This window comes from Furipterus horrens, unplaced genomic scaffold (genome assembly GCF_987537825.1).
Source record: "Furipterus horrens unplaced genomic scaffold, mFurHor1.1.pri manual_scaffold_5, whole genome shotgun sequence".
In the NCBI taxonomy this organism is placed as follows: Eukaryota; Metazoa; Chordata; class Mammalia; order Chiroptera; family Furipteridae; genus Furipterus; species Furipterus horrens.
Genome location: NW_028327175.1, coordinates 141,603,932 through 141,625,604, shown reverse-complemented (window position 1 = coordinate 141,625,604; position 21,673 = coordinate 141,603,932). Strand labels below are relative to the sequence as shown.

The following is a 21,673-nucleotide window of genomic DNA, read 5'->3' as shown; positions in this document are numbered from 1 at the left end:
ACGGGACATTTGTTTCGGTTACATAGTTTGAGTCAATTATAAACAATGTACTTCCCTGAGTCAGATTTCATCAAGCTCAAGGGTTATTTTCCTCCTCCTGACTTAAAATCAGTTTCACTTTCCAATTCCTCTTCCCTTTCACAAAAGGCTAGCACTCTGATGCCATCGCCCCACACCCACTTCCTCTTTAAATAGCTCCTTGAACATTCACTTGCCACAGACTGAATATCTCTGAAGAGCAAGTCAGTTTGGACCTCAGCCTTGCCGACCTGCAGAGAAGCAGATTGCAGCCATGAGGTCAGTGAGGTAAGAATGCATGAACACCGTGGATCTCGAATGCAAATAGTCAGCCGAGTTTCTCAGATTCAGACAAGTTCCCAAGTTGTCCTGTTATCTATGGACTAAATGTGCCTTTTATCAGCATTGGCACTTATTATCTCTGCGGCTTTTTTGGTCTATGCACTGAGCTCCCTACACTTTTAGAACTGTTCGTGGAACAGCTCGGGGAGCTGGGATGACAGGGAGGCTTGGCAGATGTGGAGCAGTTTGCTGACTCAGTGTTAGAACTGAAGAAACTACTCTGTACGGGGTTTTGTTGTTTTTCTTTGAAGGACTAAAAGGCTTTCTTATTGTCATTTTAAAAAGGGAGCTTTTCTTTTCAGCAGACACTATGAAAGATGGAATTGGTAGTCCAAACACAGCTGACATTGAGCGGAATTTCGCTCTGAAAGTTGGATCACTTCAAGGTGGGAAGTGGAAGAAGCGATTCTTACAGATGGGCATTTTTGTCCCATTTCTTATATGAAAACAAACCAAAAGCTTATAGTTGATTTTTACTGCTGTGATGAGAGCTGATGAGCAGCAGGAAATAATTGCTCTTCAAAACATAATGACCTAATCTCTTTTCTAATACTGATTTAATTTCTAGTGATGGGAAGCAGAGAAATGGTTCCCAAGGAGTGGTGGTAGATGGGGCTGGAATTGAATAGGAAGGCACTCAAGGGGAACTTTGAAGACAGATACAAAGTATATGAGGAGACAGTGGTGATAGTTATATGGGTACATAGTATATACATTTGTCAAAACTCATCAGACTGTACACTTAAAATGGATGCATTTAGTACATTTGATTTTTAAAAATGCATATAGACCCGTTGAAGCTCTGTTAGCACATAGAGCCTCAGGAGAGAGAGAACTGAGAGAAAATAAGCCTTTACCACCAATCACCCGTGGGGAGAAGGCTCCCAGTGACCACTCAGGGAGTGAGAAAAAGAAAACCCAAGGGCTGCCAGGTGTTCTGCAGACTCAAATTAGGGGATGGGCCAGGGGATGGAGAGGTAAGCCAAGTGCCCCAGGTTACCATTTTCTATATAATGGCCTCCTGGTCATGAGTAATGTTAATTGTGCCTGCATGGGTCTCAGGTTGACCAGAAAAACTGGTTCTGGGTCTCAGGTTGACTGGAAAAACTGGTTCTGCTGAGTGCCTTGGTAGGGGGCCTGCCCAAGAGGTTTTGCAGTGACCTGTGCTCAGGTGTGTCCAGAGCCACTGAGGTAAGGGAGTCTGAGAGGGGCATTCTGGACTCTGCTGGATTGAAGCCCATATCAGCATGCCCTGTTCCCAGAGGCTGTAGGGACCAGCGCAGGTTTGACTGCTCCTCCCCAGCAGTGCTAAAAGTTGTCCAAAGAGAGCCACATGGGGAAATGCCTAGCAGCTACTGGTTGCCTCATGGGTGCCCTCCTGTGCCCCATCCACTGAGGAACTCTACTGCCCATCTCACACACTTAAAATGGTAAACACTAATATACTGGTAATCACGGTTGTATCGGCTTCTGTGTGATCAGTAGTTAGTGGTATATCTGTTAAGTGCTTTATCCCATATGATCATATTGGAAGTTGGTAGTGTTCTTTAAGTGCTTTATAGACATCATCTCATATCATCTTTCCCACAGCCCTAGGAAAGAAGAACTATTAAGTTTTATTAGCCTCATTCTCTAGGTGAGTAAGATAGGGCCCAGAGGGAAAATTACTTACCCAAGACTTCACAGAGAGAAGTGTCAGAGCAGGGTCATTACTGAGGTGCTGAAATCTAGTGCCAAGCATTTCCTGGCTCTGTGCACAAAGGCCAAAAGGGTGAAATGTCTTAATGCTTTTAATTATGCTCACGTTAGAGAAGGGGCAGGGGCTGGGAGGACTAGGCCTGCGGAGTTCCTATTTGGAGAGTGAGGAAGACCACCCTTTGATGGTGACTCGCTCCTTAGGGCCACACTTTGGATGAAAGTAACGATGGATCTTCCATGGCATAGTTATCTATAATTTGTATGGGAGGGAGAAGGCAGTTCATTCTATGCCATTTTAAAGCTAAGGAAATGAGGCTAAATGATATGATTCAAGAACTGTCCCAGAGCTGGTCAAAGAGATATCTCAACCCAAGTGTCCCGTGGTTATTTTCCTCTATACTAGATCGCCTGACTCACTACATTATCTCCATCAAGTAACTGGGAAATGGCCTTTCAAACACCTCTAGGACAGGATTTCTCAAAATGTGGTACAGGGACTCCTGTTATTGAACAGAAGGAGTTTGTCCACACAGCACTAGCAGAGCCAAATACTAGACACAAAGAATATTCGCTATTTGCTCAAAAGCCCGAACTCACCAATGGAGGGTAGGTTACTTATAAATAGGGCAAAATTACAAGACGCAATGGATTAGGGATTTGGGGTCATGCTGGGAGTTGATTTTCAGAGGTGAAGTAAGAGTAACGAATTATTTCTTCAGGTCTTGAGGACAGCTCTTGAGATAGGGTGCTTCTGTCTGGCCTCATGGGAAAGTTGCCAGGGGTTTATTCCACCTTAGGGATCAAGAGCCGAAACATAACTTAGATGAAGATGTTTCTTTAGCCTGCCAGAGGTTCAGACCTTGTCATCATTAGTCAGACATGGGCTCCTGTCTTCTGCTACTTCAAGGGGTTATCTGGGGGAAAAGCTCATCTCTGAGGGAGATATATATACATATACACACACACACACACATATAAACATATATGTATATGTATATATAAAATATATATATGTGAAATCATATATGTGTGTGTGTGTGTATATATATACATATATATATATATATATATGTATATATATAATTTCCCTGACTGGTTTGGCTCAGTGGATTGAGCGTCGGCCTGCGAGCTAAGTGTCGCTGGTTCGATCTTCCAGTCAGGGCACATCAGAGAAGGAAAACTCTGACTCCAAAAAAAAAAAAAAAAAACCTCCGCTGCCTTGCGGCATACCTCTTCAGGGGAAAGGCTAAGGGAGTAAACCCCGACAGAAAATCTGGAGCCGGAGTCCCTAAGGCGGTTTGACATTGTAGTCAACACCGACAACTCCTGCGGCGCACCTGAAGCCAAGCTGTATTGACTCCGTCTTTCCCTTGGATCCTTCAGCTGCGAAGAGAGGGGGTTCTGCTGCATGGGCAACAGCAGACCCTCCATATCACCCTGCCCAGGCTCTGTAGCTTCAGCTTCACTGGAGAGGACACCCCAGCGTCATCGCAAGATGTCGATTCAACACGGGAGGAGACAGATACCGTGTCACTTCCGAGTCGGACTGCACAGCCGTTCTCGGCGGTGCAGATAGACTCTTAAGAAGCTACACCATCGTCTCTCGAGACGGACGGCTGCCGACGACGACGATATATAATTTCAAGAACTAGAATTTAAAGTCAAACTTAACCAAAGTCATAAGGACCCTTGTTTTCACTCCTACAACAGAAATTGCAGAGTGCATGTAAAAGTGCAGGTCCCTAAGCCCAGCAGCCCAGACTGCATCAGAATCTCTAGCAGCAGAGCCTAGAATCTGCACAGCATCTCGAGTGTCTTTTTACAAATTCTCAAACACAATTCCAGAACCCGTGTAGAACAATATTCCCAACAGAGAGTTGAGCTCAGCTCTCACACCTTTAGTTTCGTTTCTCTTCTCCAGGGATCTTGATAGCATGACATCAGTTTCACTTTTCATTTCTGCTCTATAAAAGCACAGACCCAGGGGTGGAAACCTCTTCAGCGCTTGCTTGCGATTCACAAGGAGAACATAACATCAGCTTTTCAGAATTACAGGGAAACAGCCACCATGAGGTAAATATGCTTTGCTTCTCTGATAGGAAGTGGGACATCTCTCACAAATCTTATTCTGGCATGCAGCTTCCAGAATTATCCTGAGTCAGTGTTGGCTTATGGATTAAAGGTGTATTTAGCTTAATTTGATCATGAATCTCTTACCAATTCATGCATTTTTATTTCCGTGGCTCCTCCTGTTTACAGAGTCAGGCTCTGGACATCAAGGGAAGTGCTCGAGCAGCACTGGCAGCTCGTAGCAGGGAAGGGACTGGGGCTGCTTGGGAGCAACGAGAGAAAAGCTGCTCACATCCTTTCCGGGAAAATCTGGGCACTGAGGACTGGAGCCTGTCGGTCAGTCCCTGGAGGTCCCAATGCCTCTTTTGTTTCTTCTATTTTTGTAAGACTAAATCGGAGGTCCGTGAGTTCTGTTGTGGTGGTTGTGGTTGTTTTAAAAGCATGCTTCCTTCTCGGCAAATGTGCTAATGACTAATTCAGCACTGCAAAACTCCAATCTATAGTGAGGTCGCTTCTACCTTGCAATTTGAGAATTGAGGAATATGCCTTCTTACTGAGCTGTCAGACCTTCCCTGTGAACAGGGAGAAAAGAGTTGCAGATTTTCAAATTGTGTTGCACATAGCCAGTATCACAATCAGTCAGAGTGCTCTATTCAAATGCAAATTACTGGATCCTGCATTCTGAAATCCTAATCAGAAATAAAGCCTAGGGGGAAAAAAATACGTATTTAAAGAGGACCACATATACTTCTAGACACTGCTCCCTGCCTTGTATGTGTGTAAATGTGAAGCCCAAAGTGGGTAGTGAATGGGAGGGGTGGGAAAGATGTTGACATAGGCTTTCCTATTTAAGGGCTATTTATTTTAGGGATGAGAAACTGGTGATTGGAAATCATTTCCAAAAAGGATGGCTTCCTGGATCCTTGCTACTCACAGTATGGTCTGCGTCCGACACTCCTGAGAGGTTGTTATAAAGACAGCACCCAGACCCACTGAATTCAGAAGTGCATGAACAAGATCCTCAGGTGGTTTGGTCCATGTGCACATTGAAGTGTGAGAAGCACTGCTCTGGAGAGTTCCCTGAGGGATGGCTCCTTGGGTTGTGCCTATTCTGATCAAATAGCAGGGTGTAAGTTCTGCTTGTTCCTTCTTGTAGTCAGCGAGCACATAACCACATCATCTGTGCTACAAACTGCCTTGGAGGTTTCCCTGGGAACTCCTACTCTTACTATTTAAACAGGGCGTCTTTCTGAAAATTTCAAGATTCTGCTCTAGTCACCACTTTGACTAGGCTCTGGAAGGAGATGAGGCTGGGGTCTGTGGGCAGCGCCAACAGGCTGTCTGTCATCGTCCACATAGGTGAGCAGGAGAAGGAGGAAGGACTGTCGGTGGGTTGATTCCGGGTGTTTCCCAAGAAGCTGCAGTGCTGCTCTTATCTGCTTCAGCCAGCAAAACCTCAAGGCTGGAGTGTGAGGCCGTGAGAAGTCTCCTCTGGGGCCAGAGGGACTTCTACCTCCCCAATGTTTTCTACTAGATACTCGGTATCCAGGGAGGAAGAGCATTCAACTGACTTAGATATTCTCTGTGTCAAGTTACTGCAGCCATCATTCTACCTACTTGCTTGTCCTCCCTTCAAATATTTGAATTTAATTATTGTTCAGTGACCTATTAAATTTTATGCATATATATATATACATATATATATATATATATATATATATATATAAAGAGTACTTTGAGCAACTTTGAAATACATAGGATATAAATTAATAAGTAAGGAAACCTTGGCAAATATATTGGTTTTTAGAAAGGCCATACCATTTTTTTAGTTAAATCAGAATTATCTTCAAATGTCTTATTTTTATCTACTCAGTTAAATTGTTAATGTTGTCATAAATGTCAACTACACATGAACGTGTAAATGTCAATTAACATATAACAAATATATGATGAAAATCGAAGGTGAAAAACAGTAAAGTATTTCATGTACTTAAACTACATAGAAGAAAAAGTGACAAGAATTTCCAGGAAAATATGTTGTGAAATTCAACTTTATTGAGGTATAATTGACATATAAAATTGTAAGCCTATTTAAAGTGTACATTGTAGTGATTTCATATACATACACATTGTGAAAGGAACCCCTGGCCCATCTAGTTCATTAACACATTCATTACCATACATATTTGTCCTTTTTTGTTGTTCATTTATTTTTTGTGAGAACATTAAATTCTGCTCTCTCAGCAATTTCATTGTATAGGACAGTGTTAACTACAGTCACTGTTGTTATGCACTAGGTCCTCAGACCCTACTCATCTCATAGCAGAAAGCTTGTATGTACCCTTTTACCCACTTCCCCCTGTTTTCCTCTCCTTCTACCCCTGGCAACCACTTTTCTACTGCTTCTATGAGTTTGATTTTTTTTTTTTTTTTTAGATTCCATACATAAGGGATATCATACAGTATTTCTTTTCCTCTGTCTGCCTGATTTATCTTAGCATAATATCCTCAAGGTACACCAACGGTGTCACAAATGGCAGGATTTCCTTCTTTTTAATGGCTGAATAATAGTGGTCAGAAAAAATGCTTGATATGATTTTGCCCTTCTTACATTTTGTTAAGACGTGTTCTGTGGTCTAACTTACAATCTATCCTGTAGAATGTTCCATGTGTGCTTAGAGAAGAGCGTGTGCTCTTCTCTTGTTGGATGGAATGTTCTATAAATGTTTAAGCTCATCTAACCTGTTGTTTAAGTCCATTGTTTCTTTATTGATTTTCTGCCCAGTGATCTATCCTCTTTTGAAAATGGGTGTTGACATCCCCAGCTATTATTGTATTGCTGTCTATTTCTCCCTTCAGGTCTACCAATATTTGCTTTATATATTTAGGTGTTTGTGTATTGGGTTCATATATTTACAAATATGGCATCTTTTTATTAGATTGATCCCTTCATTATTATGTAATGATCTTTTTGCTTCTTGTTAGTCTTTGGCTTAAAGTTAATTTTTTTCCAATATAAGAACGGCTACCTCTGCTTTCTTTTGGTTTGCGTGAAATATCTTTTTCCAGCCCCTTTCAGTCTGTGTGTCCTTAAACCTGAAGGCAGCATATAGTTGGGTGTTATTTTTTACCTATTCAACCACTTTATGTTTTTTGACTGGAGAATTTAGTCCATTTAAAGTAATTATTGATAATTATGGATTTACTATTGACAATCATAATTAAAATGTTGCCTATCATTTTTATTTTTTCTTGCAGAGATGCATTTATTAGCATTCTTGGAAAATACAGAAAGGAAAGTATCTAATGCATCCAAATTATGTTCTCAAGTCTAAAATATTTGCTGATATAGCAAAAATGTTCAATAAAGTGTGTTTTTCTTTTTGTAGAGAATTAAATTGTTTCACTTGTAATTCTTGCAGCAGGCTAAAAATAGCCAATTTGATTATTACAACCTTGGGATCAACTTGCTTTTATTTTTTAATTTTTTTAAGTATATTTTATTGATTATATTGTTACAATAGTTCCAATTTTTTTCCCGTTTGCCCCCCTCCACTCAGCATCCCCTCCCCCTACAACCCCCCCCCAAGTCCATGCCCATGGGTCGTACATATAAGCTCTCCTGCCTCACCCTTTCATATATTCTTCTTTTTTTTTAAATAAATAAATAATTAATTATTTTAACAATAAAAAATAACAATCCCTCCCTCTCAGACTTAAGACCCTTTATAATCTTATAAAAGACAATGGACGAAGGTCTCGAGCTCCTCTAGCGCTTCAAGCTGGACATGGTCGTTGTCCTACCTACCCTTGGGTCCCGAAATCCCTAATAAGTGTGGGGGTGTGGAGGGGAGGGTGGCCTTCCCACAACGGGAAAGATTGTGCAGACTCCAGGTTGGTTGGCTGTCTCTGGACAACGGCATGCTTGGTTTAACAGGCTGGCATCCTTGTTGTATTCTGGGGGCAACAGGGTTAAAGGACATCATTCAATCCATAACCACTAGATGACAAAAGACAGGTATTAATTTTTCAATGTTCCACATTAGGGAAAAGAAGGGCTTCTTTGGAGGAAGGTGTGCCAGGTACATCTCACCTGTCCAAAACCCTTTTGCTCATTATACTTAATTTGGGTTGAGGGAAATATTTTAGGTTTCCCCCCTCTCAGGCCTCTGGGCTCTTACTGTCCAAGCCTTTAGGACAGAAAAGAGAAACCAGTTATAAAGTGAAGCCCACAGACCACCCCGTTCTTCACCAACCCAGCCACTTAGTTCAGCCAAACCATTGAGTCTCAGGAGGCAGCAATGCAGACAGGATTAAGTGAGGCCTATACATACAGAAAAATGTTGCCTATCTTTAATAAAATGTTGCTAAGGCTAGAGACTGGTACCTTTTGGGATGAAATTTCTGTTCGTGCCATTTTATTGCCAAATAAGTTGGCAGCCTTATTTGGTTCCTAAATTTTTTTCTGAAATTGTGCTAGTCTGTGAAATTTTTAAAAATATGGACAGCACTGGGTTTAATGGTTTCTGGGGGCTCTCTCCAATCTTACGGTGCCAGGCATCTACTGGTGAGAAAGGAGGAGCACAAGCTCAGTAAACACACCTGAAGCCCTAGGCAAAGAGAGATGTGAGAACGCGCTTTGAGACCTTGTAAGACATATCTAACAACAAGAGAGGCAAATGATCTCCAGTGGTATCTTCCAAGTACAAAACACAGATGTGTCTATTTTGTTTGTTTCTTGAAACAAACTCATTCTCTTTGGGGATCTGGCCTGTCAGGGAGACTGATTCAATCAGACTGAAACCGAGCCTTACTGGGTCGACTGTAGGAAGTGGTAGAGGAGATGAACGAAAAAGGACTAAGTCACATAGAGTGGTGGCAAACATTCCCTTGGTTTTCATTTCTTTTCATGGCTCCTTCAAACCAGACTTTGTGCTCCTAGGGGCAGAGAGGGCCAGTATAATCTTTTTTTTTTTTTTTTACTGTCCCCCAAACTAGCAATGTGACACAAAAAGATAGCACTGTCAAGGGTCACTGGAAGGCTGAATAAAAATTATTCTTCAGAATGTGTGAGGACTGAGCCCTGACTCAGTAACTGAGCAGGATGAGAGAAATCCCAGCTCCTCTCACTGTGGGGCCCCTGTCTCATCCGCCTCCCTTCACCTCCTGCTGTCTGTTCACACAGTGGAAGTGATGTGCTCTGTGGGTTCTTGCACAGACCATAGCTACATAGAGGTGAGTCTAAGAAGCAAGGGGGAAAGTAGCTGCTCTTCTGTCTAGGAAAACTTAGGGGTGTGCATTAATAAGGGTTCTCCAGAAAAACAGAACCAATAGGAAATACATAGACATGCTGCTGGTTGGTGTCAGGCCCAACCCACAAAGGCTGGGAAGAGGCAAGCAGGCATTTGTTGAAGGTTGTCCCAGGCTCTTCCAAGTTTTTGCTGTCCAACAAGTAAACTATCTTGAGTGCTACAGCCAGGCAACTGCAGAGCTCAGACTTCACTGAGGGCTGGTTTTTCTTCAGCTTGCAGTTGAAGGTTAATGGAGGACAGAAAACTCTTGGCTGTTCTCCTATCAGTTCGGCCTTGTACTGTGGTCAACTTTCCTTAGATCAAAAGTAGGCAGGTATTGAATATGAGTGCCAAGCATCTGTTGGTATTATTTCTACCTAATTTGTAAACATTCATTTTTACCTGCTTTTTAAAATACTGCCCTTATTTTTTCCAATAAAAATTCTCACCTAACGCTGGTATACGTATTTATGTAAATCAGCTAGAGAGAGATATTTATTATGAGTATTTGGCTCACATGATTATGGAAGCTGAGACATGCTACAGTCTGCTGTCTGCAAGCTGCAGACACAGGGAAACTAATGATGTAGTTCCAGCCTGAGTCCAAAAACCTCAGAACCAGAAGTGCCAGTAGTGTAAGTCCCAATCTGAGGGAAGGAGAAAACCAATGTTCCAGTTCATCCAGCCATGCAGAGAGCAAATTTATCCTTCCTCTGCCTCCCCCTGCCCCCGCCTCCACCCCCTTCTCCTACTCAGGCCCTCAACAGATTGGATGCTCAGTCCACCATTTCAAATGGTAGTCTCTTCTGGGAACACAGATATGCCCAGAACTGATGTTTAACTAGATATCTGAGCATCCCATGGCCCATTGAACTTGACACACACAATTAACCTGTATTAGCATCACAGGCTACAATGCTTGGCAGGTGCTCATCACAGTGACCATGTTTATTTTCTCCACAGTGAGGTCAGCAAGATCTCTCTGGAAAAAATCCTTCCACAGCTGAAATGCCATTTCACGTGGGACTTATTTAAGGAAGAAAGTGTCTTATCTGATCTAGAAGACAGAGTGTGTAACCAGATTGAATTTTTAAATACTGAATTCAAAGCTACAATGTACAACCTGTTGGCCTACATAAAACACCACAAAGGTCAAGACGAGGAGGCCCTGGAATGCTTACGGCAAGCTGAAGAGTTAATCCAGCAAGAGCATGCTGACCAAGCAGACATCCGAAGTGTGGTCACCTGGGGAAACTATGCCTGGGTCTACTATCACATGGGCAGGCTCTCAGAAGCTCAGGTTTATGTAGACAAGGTCAAGCAGGTGTGCGAGAAGTATTCAAATCCTTACAGTATTGAGTGTCCTGAGCTTGACTGTGAGGAAGGATGGACCTTGCTCAGGTGTGGAGGAAAGCGAAACGAAAGGGCGAAGGTGTATTTTGAGAAGGCTCTGGAAAAGAAACCCAACAACCCAGAATTCTCCTCTGGGCTGGCGGTCGCAATGTACCGTCTGGATGAGAAGCCGCCAAAACAGGTTTGTATCAATGTTCTGAAGCAGGCCATTGAGCTCAGTCCTGGCAATCAGTATGTCAAAGTTCTCTTGGCCCTGAAATTACAGAAGATGAATAAAGAAGCCGAAGGGGAGCCACTGGTGGTAGAGGCCCTGGAGAAAGCCCCTTGCCAAACAGACATCCTTCGCAGTGCAGCCAAATTTTACAAAAAAAAAGGTGATCTAGACAAAGCTATTGAACTGTTTCAAAAGGCATTGGAATCCTTGCCAAACAACGGCTACATCTGTCAGCAGATTGCATGCTGCTTTAGGGCAAAAGAGAGACAAATTCAGAACACAGAGGACTTGGAAGCTAATGGGAATAGAGAGAAGATTGCAGAACTGAGGAAACATGCTAGGGACTATTCGAATAAAGCTATTGAAAAGGGGCTAACTCCTATATATGCATATTCTGACTTCACTGAGCTGGACACAGAAGAATGTTACCTGACAGCTTTCCCAGAGGCTGAGAGGAAACAACTCCATCAGCGCCATTCCAACTTTCAGGAGTATCAGGGGAAGTCTGAAGACACCCCTGCCCTACATCATTTAAATATTTTGACCATGAACACAAAATGGCCTGAGAAGGAAAATGGGAAGTACCAACCACAGAACAGAGCCGAAGATCAGCTTCCACAAAATGCCTCAAATTCTTGGTATCTCCAAGGATTAACTCATAAGGTGAATGGAGATCTGCTGCAAGCAGTCCAGTGCTTTGAGAAGGCACTGGGCCACCTGTTGAAGAGCAGCCCTTCTGGCATAAGCAGCTTCTTCCTGCCAGCATCGGAGCTTGAAGAAAGCAGTGCGGAAGTGGGCCAAGGTGCAGACAGCTCCCCTCTCAGTGAGCTCCCTGACCCCAGAGCTGAAACAGAGAAGAGGGAAAGGAGCAGAGAGGAGGAAGCCTGAAACAGCCAGGAGGGGAAGAAGGGTGGGAGGGCAGGAAGCTCCGCGGAAGTTCCCCAATCTGAGCTTGCTGAGTGAGGTGGTCTTGCTTATATGAGGCTTTAAGTTACATTGTTAGAGTTCTATTGGTTTCATACCAGCCACACAGTTGTCTAGTCTGCAGGTCTTATAAGAAACGACTACTAGAAGCAGCACTTCAGACCTGCAAGGTGTGATTAATTCTCAGTTTGCACTCTGTTCACCAGAAATCCCCCATTTCTGCCCCTCTTGCCAAGAGTCATAACTGGTGATTGCCTACCAACAGAATCTCACATCCTTCATCCCATTATTATTTAACTTTCTAGGCTTCATAGAAGACTAGCTTTTGACTAACCCTGCAGTGTTCTTTATGTGTTGCCCTTGACTTCAGCCATGTGGGTGTATACATATGTATTTTTCATAGTGATACTAAAATAAATATGTATTGTTGTTAGTAATGCTACAATAAATTTTAAAATTTCAACTCACAATAGAAGTCATTGTGTGGTTCGCCTGTGTGATTAAAAGTGATGTTTATTCCCCAAGTTTCTCTTCTTAGAGATGGTGCATAATTAATACAGCCATGCCATGCTATTCCCAATGCGTCCATTTTAGCTCCTCCTGGGAACTAACACTCTCACCCTGGAGCCAGCCCATCCTAGGGCTATGGAGACTATGACTCTCACTGTAGTTCAGGAACATCACCCACACCCAGTGCTCAGTTAGCAGCTGCTGCTGTAGACCAGGGTTGTTGTGCACCTAGGAATACCTTGGTAATTGCCTTCCTACTTATTACCATTCCACAGTGCCCCGCCCCCCCAACACACACATTCACCATGATTATAGAGAAACATTGACTCCAATAGGAGATAATAAACAGAAGAGTTTTGATGTCCTTCCTCCTTTCTCTCTACTAAATTATGTGGAAACATACCTGCAACTGGCATCTATCAGAAGATAGACTCTTACCCCAAGTGTGCCTGAGAATGATGCTGTGTTCCTAGCCAGTATCCCCATGGTGTGGGAATCTAAGGGCAGCCATTTGGGGAAGGAGAGTCTTACAAAGGAAAATGCACACAAGAGATTGAGTAGGTTGGAGAGAGATTTAAACTTGGCTAGCTTTTGCCTGTCTTTCCTCTCCTTCACTCCTCCAGATGGAGTTGTATTTCCTAATAGCTGTTGCATTGTTTTTTCCAATGAAAAGTCTAAGACATCAGCATCAGGAGTCCCCAAGACAATCTGTGAGTTTGGTAAGTTTCATTAGAAGGACTCATAGGCCTCAGCAGAGTCACACTCATGACTAAATTTTATCACAATAAAATGATACAAAGCAAAGTCAGCACAGGGAAAAGGCTCATGGGTCCAAGAATAAAGAAAATGAAGCGCAGTTTCCCAGAGTCTCCTCCAATAGGATCATACAGGGTCTTCTTGATTCCTCCAGCATAGTGCCCCTGGAAACAGAATTTACAATTGTTCAGGTATCCCAAACAAAACATACCTTAGTCAGGCAGTAAGGTTAATAGGCTCCCCAGGTGTGGCCTTCCACTGGAGGTCTTTCAGTCCAATCCAAAAAAATTCAGTTGAGTCCTTGGTTTTACAGGGGCTGCCTGACAGTTCCAAACATTTGCTCATCCTTGATACCGGTTTATCTGCCTCATGAGTGAAGATGACATCTGAGGATTTCTGGGTGGAAAGTTCAGGAACTGGCTTCCCTCCACCCCCATTGCTGTCCCCTGTGCTCAATGGCTCAGCAGCCTGAATTCAAAGCACTGGCACAGTTTGGAAAGGTGGAATGGGGGGATTACCTTCAGAAGGGAGAGAAAGCTTCCAGGAACAGTTCTGAAAAACAAAGATCATTAATGCCCCGTGACTCCCTAGCTGCTGAATTTTTGTTTTTCTTCACTGTTACAAACCAAAATGTCTCAATCAACAATCATAACTTTTCCTTTTTTTTTCAGTTTCCCCCTGTTCTCCACCCAGACCTTTCAACAGGACAGGCTCTATGCAAGAGGTACAAGTGTTTTCACAGAAAAACATTTTATGCAGCTCAACCAGAAAGAGGCATTGTGTTTAGGGATGAGCTCAAAGTCCTGAATTTTTTAAAATTTTCAAAATGAGTTTATATCACCCCGCACCCCTTTGTTCTGATCATTTATATGGTGAGCCTAGAAAATTGCAGCTGATTTCTGAGGTCACTTGCATTTAACAATCAAACTGTGTACCTTACTTAGGTGTGTGTACTAGGGCAAAGGTGAGGGACATGGAGTCAAGCTATTGTTCTATTCTCACAGGTCACAACTGCTTGGAAGAGTTGAAAAGAACAAGTCAACAGCAGTGAGAGAGCCTGGAGAGGGAGATTGTGGCTTAATCTGTCAGGAGTGGGAGGAGACAGCCATACCCCCACACCCGCCCCTCCCGTTATGTGTCCTCCCTCAACTTGCAGCTTTCAACAAGAATCAATAGTCAGAAATGCAACTAGCTTCTGTATCATGAGGCCTATGCTGAACTGAAAGCAAGTGAGAAAAAGCAGACACAGGATGAGCTCTCTGCCCTCCCTGTCTGCCTGAGAGCAGAAGATAAATTCCGCATGTAAATGTGCCCTCCCTCACCCAGTTCCTGTACCAAGAAGGGATAAACAGTCTTATTTCCAGAGAGGAGATGGCACCAGAAAGAACATATACAAGCAAACCTTATCTTTCTAGCTCTTATCTTCCATTAATTTTCCCCGTATATTTACCTTCCAACAATTTGCAGCCCCTGGAAGCTCAAAGTCCCTTCCCTATGTCCTGTCACTTTTCTACAAGTGTATTGTCCTTTTGACAAAATACTATATAAGCCCAAGTTCTAACCATGCCTTTGAGGGATTCATCACCAGTACCTTCATGAATATGTAATGATGCACATGTTACTGAACTTCTGTTTGCTTTTTTTCTTGTTAATTTGTTTTTTGTCAGTCTAATTTGCAGGTCCATCAAAGAACCTAAGACGGATAGAGGAAAAAAATTTTTTCCTCCTCTACAATTAAAAAAAGGAGCTGATCTGCTGCTATGTTTCAGATAATCAGTCAGAGTAATACCCTTTCCCGTGGCATTTGTGACCCAGAAAGTTGCGCCGGCACCCATGATGTTTTTACAAATTAGGGCCTCACAGAGGGGTGTCCTACGTGTGCAAAGTTCCCAGGATCTGGGTTCTGTTCACTGAGCCTTCTTTCAGGTCAGCCAACAAAAACTACAGCTAAAACAGCCCAGCAGGCAATAGCCCCAGGTTTCAGCTTGGAGTCCAGTCCAGGCTGTTAGGATCTGTAAATTCCAGATTTCAAAAGAGTCAGCTCTTTTTCTTTTTTCTTTTTTTAAGATTTCATTTATTTATTTTTAAAGAGAGGAAGATAGCGAGAAAGAGAGAGAGAAACATCAACGTGAGAGAGAAACATTGATAAGTTGCCTTTTGTAGGCACTCCAACCAGGGACCGAACCTGAAACCTAGGCATACGCCCTGACTGGGAATCCAAACTACAACCCTTTGTTTTGCACTACTACACCCAACAAGCTGAGTCACACTGGTCAGGGCAAGAGTCAGCTGCTTTTCTTCCAGCAGCAGCAAAGCTTGGACAAGTCTGGGTCAGCCCACTGTGGTCTAGGTCCTAGAGACAAGCAAGGCTTTCCTAAGTCTTTTCTGTCTTGTCAGTGTTAGAATTCTAACTGATTCACTCAAAAATATGCTCATTGGCCTGGAAAACCACCAGCTCCCAAGTGTCAGACATCTGATCTCCCAAGGGCTCATGAGCAACTAAAACCTGCTTTCTTTCTCCATCTGGAGATTGCCTCTCTTTTTAGACTATCTCCCTTTTTCCAGAGACTGCAAAAGCTGATCATCGTAGCAAAAAATCATACTTATGGAGAGTTGTTCTGTTTTCAATACTAAAAAACTTTGAATTCCAACCTCTGCCTGAGATGTAAAAAGCGAGAAAGTGGTGTCCCACTAACACATTTTTTTAAATTATAACAGCTTTCCCTGATTGAAAAGAGCCCACGAGCATTTCTGAAACTATATACATATAACAGTTGATATTAACCTCATCATATATCCCAATGTTGTCAGATGTGGACTGAGACCAAGGCAGGCCTGTCGGACTGGTCTGGAAATGGGTTCTTATGAAGTTGCGAGAAAAGTATTTCCAGAAACTCACACATAGAATGTGAGGTATATTAGCAAGATTTATTGGAGGGGTGTGCAGGGCATAGATGCCCCTGAAGAGGCTGCCACAGTGCCTTATCCGCAACCAGGTGGCTTAGGTCCATCACTGCTGGGGAAGAAGTCCAGCCTCCAGGCCCGCAGGCCCGAACCCACACCCATCAGGTTCAGGATGCCCAGGACCCAGAAATGAGGAACACCTCTGTGTCTCATTTCCCCATGTTCACGTCTACCACCCAGACCTGGTGGTACTCTGGCTGAGATCCCACTAGCCCACTGCCACACTCAAGCCCAGGTAACTTCGAAGGGGAGAGAGAATGTGTATGGCTGGGGTGCCCCCAATGGGGACCTTTGTTAAACTTTGATTATGTCTCCTTGGGTTTGGGGAGGTGTAAGCTTTCTTTCAAACTAACCAATCTTCTCCCTAATTCTTTGTGGGCTTGTGCTGGGCCCGCCTTCTACCCAATCCTTTTCCTAGATTTTCCCAGGTTAGACTCCTTGCCCTTAAGGTCACCATTTTGGCTCCTACTGCACATAACTCATAGTTTTGCCTTGTCATCTGGCTTCTACTGTGCATGTCTCAGCAGAGGAATTTCCCCCTAACTGTTCATCCCTCCCCCCGGGTAATCCAGGTCAACAGACTGATTGTTCCCCAGGGAGACAGGAAACCAGTCTTTCCTGTCCACTCGGATATCTAGAGTAACTGTGAAGCTGCCCCATTCTAGTTAGTCCAGCTTAATTAGATGTCTAGCACCCCTCTCTTTAGTTAATATCTAACTAACTAACTACTGTAACACCAATGGAATAGCCACAAAATATGAAACCATCTTCGTTTTTAATTTCCCATTGCATAGCTACTGAAACTCCGCTCAGTAAATTCCGCATTACAGGGTTAATATCAGAGGCCTGGGGAGACCTGGACTGGAATGCAGGTGTTGGGGCAGGGAAGGAGAAGGCTATTATAGCAATGGCCGCCACCAGGCTGAAGAAATGACTAGAACAAGTACTCCTCATCCCCTAACTGATTCACCTTTTTTTCTTCTACTTGGAAGAAAGATCAATACAAACTTTTGATATTTTCTGGTCCATCCAAAGCTCACCTTTAGGAATGTTTCAGCCCTTTCTTCTCCCACTGGGAGGGGAGAATAAAAACCAAAGGCATTTTCTTGGCTGCAAGATTTTCCCCTTGCTCTATCCAGCTGGGCCAAAAGCAGTCAGAGGCTGAATCCTCAAGCCAGCTCTCTTGTGGTTAGATACCTCAGTTTCAAACCCCATGGGTGACTTAAACCTCTTACCAACAGACAGTAGCTCAGCTGCTACTGCATACCACGAATGACTCCACAGCTACCAGGCAGCAAAGTTTTGTCAGCCCTGGCCCCTTCATCCTTCCCTTTCCCAAACAATGCTTCAGCATGTTTCATGAGTCAGGGTTCTTCCAACCAAAGGGGTGAGGGGATTCAAGACCATTCTCAGGTTTGCTCATTTGCTAAAAAGACTGACACACTCAGCATGTAGTGATAATCATCAGTAAGATTTATGATAGTATAGGGAGAAAAAGTTATTTTCCTCTAACCTCCTGTCACCAAATCAATTCTGTGTCAGGGACTGGCCCTTCCCCAGGACAGTCTGAGACTTTTCTCAGATCAGGCTCTCGACTTGGCCAGGAAAGATTTTAAGAATGGGTCAGAGGGTGAACAAAATCAAGTTTTATTCATGTAGAGGGGAAAAGAAAAGATGCTAGGATACAGGTTCCTGGAGACAATATCAGGGGTTGAGCTTGAGACTGGCTGCCACCACCCGCTGACGCCATGGTTGCAAGTCTCACAGGGCACCCCTGTGAGAGAAGTGAGAGCGCACATCTGAGTGAACATGGGCTGATCCACAAGTCAGCTACACACGTGGCCATCAGTTCCTGGAATTTTCCATGTTCCTCGTTTTTTAACTTTGTGGTGCTAAATTCTGTCTCTGCCTTCTGGTTGGGAGGGTCCTAGTTCCTAATATGGTTTGTTCAGGAAGTGTCATCGTGCTCACCTCGCCTTGGCCCCCCTTCTACAAGTGATGTCAGTTTTCATTATAAAGATGGTATAATGAGCTTTGGAGTTGGTTCTCTGGTCAATTTTTGGTCCGTCTTGGATTGATCTGTGTTGTGGAACTGTTCTAAACAATGCAGATTCAATCTTGATTCGGAAAACTGGAAAAATAGACGTGGTAGTGAGGGGATGTCTGACATTCCTTTATTGCGAGTACATTCAACATTCACACTTGCTTGCTTGCTCCCTATTGCACCACATGCCGCACTCCCATGGGAATTCCACCCCACTATGTACTATGCATAGACAAAGCTGGTTGCTTGCCAAAAGATGACATCAATGCTTATATATAACTGCAAGTGCACTGTGCATGTGGATCTAATTATTATCTCTAAGTGGCCCATGCCTGGACATCCGGGGTGAGGGAGCCTGACAGACTCTACTGCCCTCGCAATCTGGTTTTAGCCAGTCCTTGCTGTCATTGACTTCTGTGACCATGGAAGGAGTTTTCTTGCCATAAGCTGTTTCCCTTTGATCAAGGTGGTGGTGGTGGGGGCTCAGGTGAGGGAACCTAGCAGCTTATCGGCCTGTGATGTCTGCTCCTACTTCCTCATTCCACTCATCAGGATTTTTCCCTAACTTCTTTCTATCTTGCCTCATTCCCAGGTTCTCAGCCCAGGGCCCTGTGAATTAAACTGACATAGAAAGATTAGCAACAGAAAAACAAACAGAAGTTTATTAATGTGTCATGGGAGAACTCAGTAATGAGTGACTCAAAGGAGTGGAAAGAACTTGGACTTTCAGAGAGTAAAGAAGAGGAAAAGTTTTTTTCCTTCTACTCTCTTAGATTCAGTGTCTAGGGACATGAATCAAACTGATAAGAGCCAGATTAACAAGAGAAAAAATAGTTTTAATTACAGTACATACATAGACACAAGAGCTCACAAAGAAAACTGTGGCTCCCAGAGGCAGCCAGATAATTAAGGCTTATCAGGCAGTGTTGATAAATCACCAGCAGATCTAATCCCTATTGGCTAGTGTTCAAACCTAACAGAATGAATTCATTGACATCATGATGATGATAATATTTTCTGAGGCTTCATAGCCTAGTGGGGTGTCTCCTGTCGCCCTGAACACATGAAGCCCAGAGAGGCCAAAGGCCACTAAAGTGACAGCACCAAGCACCTGACAATTTGGAAGGATGTTGACAACATTGAACTTCCTCTGAGCCCTGTGCTCCAGGAAAACAGCTATGGTCAAAATATTTACCTTCCCTCCACTCAGCTGCAAATGCTGAGAGTTTTGTTTAGCTAATCCATGGCATTGCTGCCTCTGTAGCCTTTTTGTTTGGCCAAGCAGCCTGAGGAGGACCTTTAAGGCCTTAAACTAACATTGGTCCCTCAAATAAGTTCATGTCCTTGATAACAGCCTGCAGAGTCACAAGCAAATATAACTTTTTGACTTTCCCTAAAACCCTTGTGATCAACAGTCTCCCCCACTTCCCAGGGACATCCCCTTGTATGCCCCTTAAATAATATCCTAGTGGATCTTACCAAAACTCCTTTTTTTTTTTTTTGGTTGGAATTGACTAATCCAGCATTAGCATGAGAACACTGAAGCATTTTACCTATGGAGTGTACTAAAGAACTGCGCCCCAGGTCCTGCCTCCCTCTTTGCCTGCATCCTTCTGGCCCTGCCTGTGTGGTTTCAGGACCTATAAGTAATTCACCTGTCTATTTCAATTCCTCTTGCACTCTTCTGTTAAACTGCAAAGAATACCTTTCCCCCTATTACTTAGACAGTGCTGGTCATGCCTATGACAAATCTGAACACAGACTTTGCAAATTCCTGTTTCGTGTCTCATAAATAATTAGATGAATGATTTGTCCACGCTGATGAATTGGAAGAAAATGCCTGTAAATTTAACTTGACTGAATTTCTCTCCTCCCCCACCGGACCCTGAAATCTGGCTGACCCCTCAGATTAAACACACACTGGAATGCCAAACAGTCCCTCTCAACATTTGGCTGAGATCAAGGAAAAATATTTCCTGCTCAGCTGTTAGATCTCTCCACCCGTTCCTCTCCTCACCTGTGCCCATTGCTTTCAAGCATTATTTACTCCTCCATAGAAAGGAAAAGCCTTTTTCTGACTAATCTTTGAGCCATTTGCAGACCTTCTGATCAAAGCCATCTCTCTATTGCTATAGTCATCCCTCCTCCTTTGCAATTGTCACCCAAACTTATTGCAAATCTTTTTTATCACTTAATAAACTTTTAGAGTACTTTAAGGCTTATGGAAATAATGCAGAGAAAGTAGAGTTCTATATACCACCTGCTCCCCACCCTCACCTGTCCTGCAGTCAAACACAGAGCTGGTCCTTGAATCCAGATATTGAATTGATAGTTCAGGGCTTCAGCTTCATTTCCTAAGGTAGGATCCCTGTCCATTAGAAATTAATTTTTCTTTCTAGTTTTCATTGCTCTTTTCTATTTGTAAACACACACACACACACACACACACACATATTTACAGATTTTGTTGGCTGTTGCCTCTCTCCTTTAATGCTGCTCTGTTCTGTGTAGTTCAGGGGTTTGTTTATGTTAAAGACACACTGGGCAAGATTCTAAATACCTAATCAGCTGAGCCAGAGTCCTGCAGAATCAGGACTGTTGCCAAATTCATACTTATCATGGGCTGGACACATGCTCTGTTTCCCTGACAGACAGCCATACTCTTGTGAGTGCCAACAACTCTCCCATCTTTCGTTTCAGTACTTACTACAGTTCCATCCTTTTCTTTCAGAGCTGGGTTGGTGCTGGTGCCTTGCAGAAAATACTTTCACCCTAAAACTCAGCCTGCTAGCAGCTTTCCAAATGATTCAAGACTAGAGGCAATAGCTGATTGGAAGTGATCCCCTTTTAAAATCTCTTCTCCCCCTACCCAGGTCAGGCCCTCCTTGGGAAAGGCTGGGTGCCAGGCTCTGGGTGTGGGCATGTCCATGGGCCCCTGACTTGAGACCTAAGGTGGGAACATCTAGATTGCCCTGGACTGAAGCTCCCAACACAGCACCCTGCCTCAGTAGCTGCACAGTCAGAGTCATGACATGAGGCACCTCTCAATACCCACAAATTAACAACGGCTCTCTGGGTTAGTCCTTTAGTCATAAGCCACTCACTCCAGGCCAAGTCGTTTCCATTGCAGATGTCCCTGAAACGATATCAATGGGTACATTGTTGATAGTTAAAAATTAGACAAGAATTGGATATGTCACACAAAAATCTAGATCTCTGTCCCTCATTGATCTTTCCACAACCCTTAAGTTATCATAAGGTCCAGGTATTCTCTGCATTCTATGCCCCATGGACCCCTGTAAAGAATTTGCATATCAAAACTGCTTCTCACAAACATCCTCCCAATTGCCAAAGCTGAGCATGTATTGGTAATCAAAGCAGAAACAGCCCCTCTTTCCAAGTTTCATTTTCATCAAGATGGAGACTTGCCAATCTTACTGGGCCTCCAGGGTGTGCCAAACCGCCTGGGCATAGTTCCCGTATATAAGT

The 21,673-nt window shown here is 43.4% G+C and overlaps 1 protein-coding gene and 1 long non-coding RNA gene across 5 annotated transcripts; one reads left to right on the top strand and one right to left on the bottom strand.

The window, feature by feature from the left end:
- Positions 1-167: 167 nt before the first annotated feature.
- On the top strand, positions 168-12,373 carry IFIT3 (interferon induced protein with tetratricopeptide repeats 3). Of its 3 annotated transcripts, none has more exons than XM_090277996.1 (2): positions 168-297; positions 10,383-12,373. In XM_090277996.1, the coding sequence occupies exons 1-2, from the start codon at positions 293-295 to the stop codon at positions 11,872-11,874; spliced, it is 1,497 nt and encodes a 498-aa protein (XP_090134122.1). In that variant the 5' UTR covers positions 168-292; the 3' UTR covers positions 11,875-12,373. The 3 variants fall into 3 exon arrangements, with proteins under 3 accessions (XP_090134122.1, XP_090134119.1, XP_090134121.1); XM_090277993.1 differs by having other exon boundaries at positions 168-306; XM_090277995.1 differs by lacking the exon at positions 168-297 and adding an exon at positions 4,048-4,131.
- Positions 12,374-13,196: 823 nt separating this feature from the next.
- LOC150010012 (uncharacterized) lies at positions 13,197-20,614 on the bottom strand. Of its 2 annotated transcripts, XR_016511218.1 has the most exons (4): positions 20,462-20,614; positions 18,112-18,271; positions 13,695-13,728; positions 13,197-13,340 (listed from the first exon to the last, which is right to left on the bottom strand). It is a non-coding gene; the product is annotated as an uncharacterized LOC150010012 (long non-coding RNA). The 2 variants fall into 2 exon arrangements; XR_016511217.1 differs by lacking the exons at positions 13,197-13,340; positions 13,695-13,728 and having other exon boundaries at positions 17,772-18,271.
- Positions 20,615-21,673: the final 1,059 nt, after the last annotated feature.